The sequence below is a fragment of the Salminus brasiliensis genome, chromosome 2 (assembly GCF_030463535.1).
Source record: "Salminus brasiliensis chromosome 2, fSalBra1.hap2, whole genome shotgun sequence".
In the NCBI taxonomy this organism is placed as follows: Eukaryota; Metazoa; Chordata; class Actinopteri; order Characiformes; family Bryconidae; genus Salminus; species Salminus brasiliensis.
In genome coordinates, this window is record NC_132879.1 from 52,735,910 (window position 1) to 52,747,331 (window position 11,422).

The 11,422-nt window shown below is 41.1% G+C and overlaps 1 protein-coding gene across 1 annotated transcript; it reads right to left on the reverse strand.

Annotated features, from left to right (window-relative positions):
* Positions 1–5: 5 nt before the first annotated feature.
* LOC140550143 (pendrin-like) lies at positions 6–11,201 on the reverse strand. Its single transcript, XM_072673973.1, has 20 exons — positions 11,077–11,201; positions 9,874–10,013; positions 9,672–9,782; positions 9,261–9,448; positions 9,005–9,169; positions 8,727–8,879; positions 8,500–8,582; positions 7,772–7,919; positions 7,425–7,538; positions 7,250–7,327; positions 5,781–5,876; positions 5,147–5,253; positions 4,443–4,512; positions 4,212–4,304; positions 4,013–4,108; positions 3,550–3,810; positions 2,739–2,793; positions 1,649–1,800; positions 595–675; positions 6–29 (listed from the first exon to the last, which is right to left on the reverse strand). The coding sequence occupies exons 1-20, from the start codon at positions 11,199–11,201 to the stop codon at positions 6–8; spliced, it is 2,340 nt and encodes a 779-aa protein (XP_072530074.1).
* Between the last annotated feature and the right edge of the window lie 221 nt (positions 11,202–11,422).

The window sequence follows — 11,422 nt, forward strand, 5'->3', positions numbered from 1 at the left end:
TAGGCTCAGCTTGAGAGTCCATGGATAGCCTGGAAAAAAACAGATAGACATATTATGAAAACCTTACAGTGACTGTGCACAGACATTTGGGTATCAGGAGTTCCTACCAAATGTGCAATAAAGACAACCCTGTCTGTTTGTTTTGTAGGCTGCCTAGAAGGAGAAGTAAACAAAGCATTCAAAAGGCCAATTTGGCTTGGCTTCCTATATCACAAGCCATTAGAATTATACTGCCCCCTAAAGGCAAAGGCAGAGTTTCAAAAGGCAGCCACAGGTCAAGTTGTCAGGAAGCGGGATGTCGAGCTACTTTGAAAAAGTGCTGTGGCTGTCAAGAAATCAGTAAACAAGCAAGAAAGGAAGAGAGAGGGAGGGAGAGAGGGAGGGAAATGTGAACTCAAGGTGGAGTAAATGTTATCTGGCTACTGCAAACAGGGGAAATTTTGAATAAACTTAAAAAATCTTGCTAAAATAGTAAAACCTTAGTACTTATGTAGCTACTGGTGTTTACAGCATCTAGAATATGCATTAATGTATTGTTATATGGGATAAATGAAATTGTTTAACACTGCAAGCAGAATGATTCAAAGAGCTCACCAAGCGCTGGTTGTCGTAGGTCTCAATGAAGTCTTCATCTTCAGTATAAGGAAGAGCTTTTTCATCCTGCAGCTGTGAAATCTGGACATTGGAAGAACATTGGAATGAGGGGAATGGTCTTGTGCAGACAACATCCAGGTATAGTAAAGTATAGTCTGTCCTCCATCTTAGATGTGTTTATTTGTGTTTATCCTTCAATAAAAATAAATAATCGACCACTTAGCTCAAATTGCCTTTAATTGTATATCCAGTGTGTTTGATTATGCTCATGTCTGTAAAGTTTAAACTCAATGCCTGGCCTATTTCTGAACATGCTCTTCCTTTAACTAAAATGGAAAATGGCAAGAAAAATGGAAAATCTGGTTCTAGTCTGGTGGCAAAACATGAGCAGGTGCTGCAGGTGAACTCGTGGAAATGAATGCTAGATTCTATTCATTGGCCCTCAGCTACCATGATATAAGTGTGTTTAGAAACATTTCTGGTGTATGTACTAAATTCAAGAAGAATTTTAGGAATGTTAGAGATGAGGGCAATGATGCCTGATGGTGTGTTGCTAGCATTTACATTCACACTGGTTCGTTGCATGAAAATTCAATCAAAGTTCATGTGTTATTGCCAGCCAGTAGTGATTAGATGCCTGCTTACAATTCATGTCATGTCCTAATTAATTAAAGAGTAAGTAATTACTATTAAAATTCAGTTAATTCATTTCTAGACCTAATTTATAGATCCTCAGTACACATTTTGACCAACTCCAGCTCAAAGACATCTATCTAAAGTAAAGAATTTGCCTGAACTCCTGGAGGTTTAATAGTTATGCTAGCATGGGTATCCCAATGATGAATTAATTAATTTAATTAATTAGTTACAGCTGCTATCCAGCAGGTAAAATAAGTAACTATTATATTTTTCATTTATATTAACTTCCTGTGTTTATGTAAAGCATTTTGTTTATAAAAGGTGCCTTGCCTTGCATTGCATTGCCTTAAGGTGTAATTCTGTATTGTATTGCATTGCATTGCCATGAAATGTAATACTGTATTGTACTGCCTACCTTCTCTGCAAATACATCTGATCCATCTGCAATCTCACTGCCTGTTTCCATCTTGATGTAGAGAATGGCATCATGGACAGTAAGAAAGAGCATGCCTCTGTTCACCATCTCATCAAAGAAGCCCATGGACTCCATCTTCATGACAATCTCATCTGTAACATAAAGTTTCTTAAGTACTCAAAACAAGGTAGAGATCTTCACAGTCTGCTTATCCATCTGTAAATGTAACTGTGATTCTGATATGCTGATTCTTTTACTGTTTAACACTTACAAGCACTTTATTAGGAATACTAATACTGGGTCGGACCTTCCTTTGCTTTCAAAACAGCCTCAAATCTTTGTGGCATGGAATCCAGAAGATTAACATTCCTCTCAGATTTTGGTTCATGTTGACATGATAGCATCACTTAATTCCTTGGGTCCATGAATTCATGCTGTTGGCGCCGTCTGTGTGCCTCAGCAGAAATCGAGATTTATCAGACCAGTCTATGTTATACCAGTCTTCATCTGTTGAGTTCTGGTGAGCCTGTACCCACTGCAGCCTCAGCTTTCTGGTCTTGGCTGACTGCTTTTGTAACCTATTCTCCTCAAACTGTACAGAGTGGTTACCACAGCCTCTTTCTGTTGGTTTAAACCAGTCTGGCCATTCTTCGCTGACCTCTCTTATTAACTAGGAGATCTGCAGGGCAGCTGCTAACGTTTTTTTTGTTTTTTTTTTTCGAGACTGCTGTGCTGAAGATCCCAGGAGATCAGCAGTTATAGAATTAAATTCACTGAGAAAACATTTTCTCCCCTTTTAATGTGAACATTACCTGAAACTGCTGGTTCATATCTGCATAATTATGTGCACGGCACTCCTGTCACACGATTGGCTGATGATAGATAATTGCATGAGTGTATATGTGTGCCAGTGTTGCTACCAATGTGCTAAAAATCAGTGACTGTATGCAGTAAATTTACAAACAAATTTCAAAATAGTCAAGTACCTTTTTAGTATCCATGCATTATACATTTAAAATAATCTGACCACCAAAGAACTTCACATAAATCCACACATCAACAGTACTGTGTTCTCGGATGCAAACCATACCATCACATCCTGCAATGTAGACGTTGACTCCGATGCGTATAAATTCCTTTATGATCTGTGAAGAATTAAAACATATGAATCACTGATCAGTTCAAATCCCACAATCCAGTTCAGTCATGCTCATGTTTGTGGACACCCCTGTTAATGAATGCATTCTGCTACTTTGTGTGCATTGCTGACACAAATGTGCAAATGCACACACACACACACAGCTTGTCTAGTCCCTGTAGAGAAGTATGGCCAACAGAGTAGGACTCAGATAAACATGCTGCCTAATGCCAGGCGTGGGCTAGAGGAGTATAAAGCCCCCAGCATTGAACTGTGGAGCAGTGGAACTGTGTTCTCTGGAATGATGGTTGGTGCTCCATCCAATACTTTTGAGATGAGTTGGGGAGTTGGGGAAAAGGTGGGATGGTGAACATCCAACATCTTGACCTCTCTAATGCTCTTGTCGCTGAATGCAATGAAATTTTTACAGCAATGCTCCACAATCTAGCAAAGCCTTGCCTGGTTAGGCAGTTAGGCAGGATAAGCTCTTTTTAATAGAGTTCAGAAGAAACAATGAATGAGCAGGTGTCCCAATACTTTTGTCCTTATAGTGTATATGCAAAAAAGCAAACAGTGAACCCAACTGTTGGGTCATATTATATAGAATTCAAATTATGGCAATGTAAGTATGCAATAACTAATAATCCTAATACTACTGTGGGTGTTTTTGCTCTGTTTATTGTTATTTGGCCATGTTTTCATGCTAATGACTCTTCAGTCAATCAAATCAGTTCAGTCCATCCCTGTGAAAATGAAAACCAACCAGTTTTAAGGACTTTGCAGCCATTACGTCCAAGAAGGAGACGGCGGAGAAATCCATCACAAAGCTGTGGATGTCGACTTTAGGGACTGTCACACCGTCAGGCAATGTGGAGGACCAGTCCACTTGCACCTCCACTTCTGTTGCAGAGCGAGCCCCATCCTCCACTTCCTTCTGAGATCCACCTTCTACTTGCCCAGGGTCCCGCTCACTCTCAAAGGCCTCGTTGTCCACACCCAGAGGAGCCACAGGCACCAATCCGTTCTGCAAGAGACATAATGATGGCAAGGATAAAAAAAACACACACACACCCATAATTAAACAGCTGGATTACACAAAACTGGACTTTTATAGACTTTTAGACATAAAGATGATGCCTTTTTTGGAAATGTAGTTCCTAGAAGTAGTTTGTTTTAATAAAATTGTGTTTCTGGATTAATTACTGTTCTATGTTCTGCTTGTATACCTCAGTGACTTTCAGCGTCCCTTTTTTAATTAGTCTGTGAATCTTCTTTAGAGCTTTGTTCCTTTTTTTGAACACCCGCACTGCGTCGAATCCCACCTGTTGAAGGACAGTGGAAATGCTGAGAACATACACATGAATACACTGATCAAATAACATGACATTTATTTGGAAAATAATCAGCAATTGAAGACCAGCTCACTTTATTTTTGATCTGATCTTTGAGGTACTCGATGTTAGCGAAGTAAATGGGCGCAGTGCATTTGAAAATCTTTGTTCCAGGAAACTCTGTAATCTAAAAAAGGGACAGTATCATTTATATCTTAAAATGAAAAAAAGGTAAAAGGAAAAATCTGAGTGAACAGAAATGAAGAAATTTACAGTAAGCACTCCTATTAGCGGGACGGATGAACCGCTGTGCAATTTGCCTTACATTTTTGTAGTCTTTCATGTTCTTGTAGATGTCTGTGCTGGGTACATTTCCAAGTGTTGCACAGGATGGGCTAAATGTTGTTAAAAAAGACACACAGAACAGATTCTAGATTATATATTCTTCAAAGATCTTCACCTTCCAGTTGAGAATACTTAAAACTGGTGGTGTCAATTAATTCAAACGTTCAGTGGCATTAATCACAACAATATTCTGTGATTAATTATCAATAATCACAAGTTAAAATGATAGCTAGCACGGCGGGAGAACAAATAAATGTGTGGTATGCCTAATAAACTGGCTAGAGGAGTCATTATTTTTTGCATATAATATCTCAGTGTAATTTGGAGAACGTTAGCCCCAAAGATGAGAAGGCTTGGACACAAAAGCATTAATACAGAAAATGCTTCCCCAACTTTTTCAGAGATAAATGGGGTCATTGGGCTAGAATTAGCCAAGAGTTAAGAGAGGGGCAGCTGTATGTGTGTAAGAGAATTAAATATTATATGAAATAAATCTATATTTCATCATAAATAAAGTGTAATCTACCCTCTGAGCTCAACAGCAGCGACGCTAGAGGGACCTACGGAAGAAAGTTGGGCCCAAACTTGATAAAATGATTCATTTGCGTTTCATAAATTGTTTCACAAACTGGTTCAATGGTTCAGTCTCATTCAGTGTCACGTCAGTGTGCCAGAGCTACTTACAACTGTGTCCTAATCACAACTGTGCCCAGCTCAAACACCACACCAGCCAGCAAACCCACATCCAGTCCCAAGAAGATGCAGGCAGTAAACGTAAACACCCAGATAATCTGTGGGATTGTACAAGCTATTATCAACATGCATACACTTCTGAATCACAGCCAAATTGCAGATAAGGATTTCCTAACTGTATTAAACCATACTCCTAAAAATAAAGGTGCTACGAATGGCTCTTTGAGTGATGCCATAGAAGAATCACCTTTATTTACAATAGAAATGTCTGATAATAGAGTGTGGAGAACCTTTGCATCAAAAATGTTTTTTAAACCTTTGAAAAGTTCTTCACACTCACAAATCTTTTGCAAAAATAGGTCTTTATTGAACCAAAAGTGGTCCTTCTATGTCCTTCTAGTGTCTCTCTAGATCTAAATTGTATTACCATGTAGGATCATATTCAATGTATTATATTAATATCTCAAAAAGAATTAATGCATTAATTTTGTATTGTATAAAAAAAGTATAACCTACTAAATGGTTGGATGTGTATGTATGGATGTATATTTTATGTTGGGTTTCATAAGCTTTTTGGTGCATAAAAATGTATTTTCTATGTTTTTTTGTGTGTGTGATGACTTACACAGTCGGTCTTGTTCTTCCTCCACAGAATGGGCACATCATGCACCTGCATGAACATGCCTTTCAGATTGGAAACAACAATGGCTCCCAACACTGACTGGAAATCCAAGAGGACACAAAGGTAAGTTGTTAGTGGTATGATTGTACCAGGACATGAACATGTCTTTCATGACATTTAATATAACAATCAACCAAACTGATGACACTCCAAAAAAGTCTAAATCATAGACGTAGCCTGTGCCTAAGCCTGTGTTTGGACACCTTACTTGGTCAATACTTATTACAGGGGTGCTTCTAGACTACTGGCTGTACTAGGGGACAAACAGAGTTTCGCTTGCCTAGTTAATAAATAATATAATATCACAGTAAATCAGTGTATAGTATAAATGATTGTTCAGTGTTCATTCTCACTTTGAGCCAACACTAAGGACAAGCTTTACACATGCCTTTCTGGACAAGCTAAGAGATATAGGACCAAGCATGCAGACTGAGGCGGTTGAGTATAATTACAGGATTTTACACTAATATGACTTGGGTTACACAGTGTTAGACAGTTCTCTCGAGTGTTGTCCTGCCGCTTCACCGAAGTTACATAGTCCTGAGCCTAATATCATAACTGGAGTGCTGGCAGGGGTGGAGTTCTCAGAGGGAGCAAAGGGGAGTCAGACTGATAGCTTAACTACTGGACAGAATGTCCTGAACTGTGCAAAGTGGGCTATTGGATCATCCTTCAAGGAGACATCAAAAAACCAAGAGGTTCAGAGGTTCCTTTAAAGATTCAGTGATGTTTACGACAGGTATTTGAACGTGATGTGGAAGGAGCATGACTCAAATGTGTAGCTGTTTTAGTTTTTTGTTTTTATAATTTGGCAATTCAATTTATTTGCCCTAGCTCTTTGTAGCTCACCCTAGCACTAGCAATGCAGTAAGGAATCCTCCCATACATGCAAAACTTCGAACTGCCGCAGATTAAGGCATTGCAAGGCTGCCGACACGTTCTGAGGAACGTGCCGGATCCCCAGCTCCACCGTACTGCATAGCAGATGCCTGTGCTGGCCAACACCACTTAAAAGTGATTAGGGAAGAGAGCTCCATCTACACACCTGGGGAGAGCACGGCCAATTGCACTCTCTTAAACTCCAGCCACTGATGGGAAAGCGGCATGGCTCAGACTTAAACTTGCGACCCCAGGGCCATAGTGGAAGCGCACTAGACTGCTGAGCCACTCAGAGCTCTCTGATTTTAGTGATATTTGCATAGATTCAACTACATCGGTTATTTTTAATGTGTTAATGTTAAATGCTCATGTTCATGTCACCTCATTATATTGTAATTTTAGTATTTAGCCCTTTTTTCAATGATTTTGTTATTATTAATGCTGAGTGTGTCCTCTGTGTTGTAGTGGTTTGTATAGTTTTATTGAATTAACACTGCAGTATTAATTTCATATTCTGCAGCCCTTTGACATACCTTCTGTAGAGGCTGGAGTAGAGGCCCAAGAGCCACAATCACTATCAGCACCATCAGGGCTGATATTATGCTTGCCACCTGCATCACATGCATCAGTGAATCCCACATGTTTCCACAGTTATAACAGTTATCAGTGTATGTCAGTGTGTGTCAGTGTATATGTGTGTATGCTTACCTGAGTTTTCCCTCCTGTGCTCTCTTGTATTGCCGTGCGTGAGAGCGCAGTGGTGGCCACGAAGCCTGAGAAACAGCCACAGAAAATGTTGCTGATGCCAAAAGCTATGAGCTCCTGTTGGAAAAGGGGAGAGCTGGTATGAAAGTGTGCTCCACTGCTCTGATCCGCATTCCACAGTGATGGGAGTTGCTGTTTTCCTCCAGATGCTTCATTTCTGTTCTAGCAGGTAATGGTGACCTTTGTAAGGTCGATCTGTGTGTTTCCCGTTTCCTCCCCTTAATGTCCCAGAAAACATTCACTGCTGCACATTTTGTAGGTACTGTTCATTCCTGTAGATGCACCCGTACCTGATTGCCGTCAACTGTGAGGTCATGCTTTGCTGCATAGACTTTAGCCACTGATATTGCTATGGCATAAGACACCACTGCAGTGGAAAAACTGGGGCCGCCAAAACTGCTAAAGAGCGACACGTCTGGTTGTCGAGGTGGAATAAACCTGTAGAAGCATACAAGCACATGCACACACATGATTATTGTGTATTGAGTAAATACACTATATGGACAAAAGTATTGGGACACTCGCTCATTCATTGCTTTCTCTCTGATTAAGGGTGTTAAAAAGTGAGAATCCAGCGTTTTGTTGGACTAACTGTCTCTGTACTGTCCAGGGAGAGAAAGGGAGGATTTCTATTAGATTGCTGTAAGGATTTCATTGCCCCACCTCATTCCTTACTCCCCAACTCATCCCCAAAGTTTTGAGGGGTCTTTGTACCCCTCCAGCCAACACCTAGCATTAGGAATGGTGCCAATAGGTTCATGTGTATCTGCTCTAGAGAGTCCATTGGCAGTACTTCTTTACAGCACATCTGTGTCAGCAGTGGGTGCTTAAACCTAAATTAGCTGAATGCATTCATTGGGAGGGGTGTCCACAAACATTTGGACACATAGTGTAGGTTTATCATCTTCTTCTTTTTTATTGTTTCATGGATTTGCATCAGTGGCAGCTTAAAAAAACTGCCATAAGTCCATAAGTCCATGACCATGTCTCTGTTATGGGCAAAATAAAGTGGTCTCACCCTCTTGGGATGATGCGAACAATGCCAGCATTGTAACGAGTGCTGAGGTCCAATGCATAAGACACCCCTGAATCGATGATTGTCTGAGGGGCACATGGAGAGAGTAGAGTAATAAAAAACACCCTTATTCAACTTTTCAGAGCATTACTATAATAATTATTGGGACTGGTTGTATTTTTTGTATAAACAGAGGTCATTTAGCACAGCAGAATAAAGCTGGTACGTACCACAATCACTTCTATAGGGATAGGCACTGGAAGCTTATGCTGGTATTTGGCGTTAATCTCTTTTACACCCATTACCACAATGATGGTCAGCACCGCAGCAAGCAGGTCAACCATGTTGGTTTGTTTAATGTTTTTAAATATGTCGCCAATAGTCTAACAAGGAAGAACAAATGCAGTTACAAATAGTGGATTGGTAAGCTATGGGTTATTAAAAGCATAAAAGAGAGAGAGTGAGGGGTGACTAATGGTTAAGATACTCGTAACATCATAAAACTTACATAAAAGAAAGACAGGATGCCATTGTAGTTGTTGGTGGGAACATTAAAGATCAGTTTGAGCTGGGAGACGACTACATGAAAAGCTGCTGCCGTAGTGAAGCCTCCCACCAGTGGATCAGACAGGTATCGCACCAGGAAGCCTACCTGGGCCACACCCATGCCGAACTAGGAGACCAAGAAACATCAGAATTTTTGAAATATGCTCTCGCATCAGTGCACCCTAATTCCATACTTTTGCTGAAGATTTCAGCCACACCTGAAACAGTCCTATCAGCACAGTCATAGTAGCAGCTATTGAGAGTCTCTGGGAATCCCTTGCTGTTACGTTCAGCACCATCGGTGCTGTCCCGTTGTCTGTTGTATTCCCTGCATACATGAACATCTCATCAGGAGCGAGACTGAATACCACAGCTCCCTGCATCAGACAGGTGACAGGAAAAGGACCTGTAAGGTCAGACAAACAAGAGAGAGAGAGAGGTCAACCTTGCTCAAAGCTGCTGAACCGAGGCTGAACACACCACTGAACTTCTGGGTCTAATCGACCTTCTCGTTAAAGTGATGGTGCCGACAAAGTGATGGTGCCGACAAAATGATGGTGCCGACAAAATGATGGTGCTTGAGGTTCAATAAAAAGTCCAGCATCATCCAATGCAATGGAGAACCCTACCCACAGAGAGGTGCCTGGAAGTGCCCAGAATGAAGTAGGGGAGGATGGGGAAGAAAGCAGCGAAGAGGCCATAAATGGGACCAACGCCCACCAGCAGTGAGTAGGCCAAGCCTGTGAGAAGAAAAAAGAAAATTCTGTCAAGTGACACGGACTGATTTTATTCACAGACAGATAAATTTGTTTACAGAGCAGAGCTTCATACCTTGTAAAGCACACACCATTCCCGTGGTGATTCCAGCTACAATATCACCAGGAAGCCACAGCCTGAGCTGATATATTGGGAGCCAGTTGAAGATTGGGAAGAACTTCTTAACTATCATCATGGGCAGTTTAGGAGACAATCTGTAATGAGCCAGTTATACACCCACATGATGCACATATTTACACCGTTTCATGAAACACAGGCTCTCAGTTACTGAAAATGTATGGTCAAATGAAAACGTGTCTATGGTTGTGATGTCACAGCCATGAACATGTTGCCAGTTTAAGACCTTTCGGCTGCGGCTATTGTGGCGAAACATGTAGGGGGATGTGATCCGATGTGCACTCAATTTTTCATGTTGTCATGAAGCCAGCACAACATTGTATACCATTTCAAATGACACATTTTCTGACATAATTTATTTTTTTATGAAGTTAATCTGGCTCCTCAGGGCCCCAGGTGTAAATGTATAAAGTATGTCTTACGAAGATCTTCCCAAAGTCTAATAAATGTCTGCTCTATTTCACCAGTATTGCTCTCCTCTTGATGTGGAATAGGCTGTACCAAAAGTGGGTCAGGTTTACGTCAGCACACCCCTAAACAAGGGTAACATGGCTCCGCCCTCTTTTTAAGTCCAAGCAACCTGTAGAGTAAACGCTTAAGCTGAAGTTAAGCTAAGCACGTCTGACGCACGTCACCTCCCAGGTCTCTTCCTTGAATTTAGGGGCCAGAGAGACCCGTTACCCACCCTGTCCAGCAGTGCCTCACCTTGCTGGCACAGGGCGTAACCGTGCACAGAAACGGAGAGGCGACATGTGACAGACAGGAGGGACAACTGGGCCCTCGGAGCAGTCGCTCGCCCAGTTGCGGCTCGAGCTTGTGTCTATATATGGGCTGGTATCTCAGTACCAGATATCAGAACCTTAGTAAACCCTAAAGATCTGTGAAATCACAACCGCAGCTCAAAGTGAAAAGCTAAAATTGCCATGGTACATGATATATACAAATGTGTTCCCAGGGGTTTTAAAGGCACGGAAAGACATGGAAAATTAAATAGACAATTTAAACTTTCCCATGTAAAATTTCAGAAACTGTTTTGAATAACCAGTAATAATTCAGGTACAACAATAAATCTAATACAAGAAATATTTTGAGTATTTGACACAAAATCGTACATCAAAGCAGTCACCTGCACCGACTCACCTGCAGGAGTTTTTGAGCTTCTCCTTAAAGCTCTTGGTCTCCCGGACTTGCCTCTCATTGGCATGTTCGAAGGCCCTTGTGGAGTAGATGGGTCGGGCCACACAGTACTGGTTCTGGCTGTCCATTCTGAATAGTTACCTGATCTAGAATGTGAGACATTTTGAAAGTTAATGGTGACAGGGATTTTAAAGTGACCACACAGCTCAGTTTCATTCCACAGACCTAGATTTCAAGGCTGATGTCTTTGAGAACACAGAGAGGCTGATTGCTGTTCTAGAGAATGGTATCAGTGGAATGTGTGGGTGTAGAGTTTAAGCAATTAAGAGGCAGACTCTGTGTTCTGCAA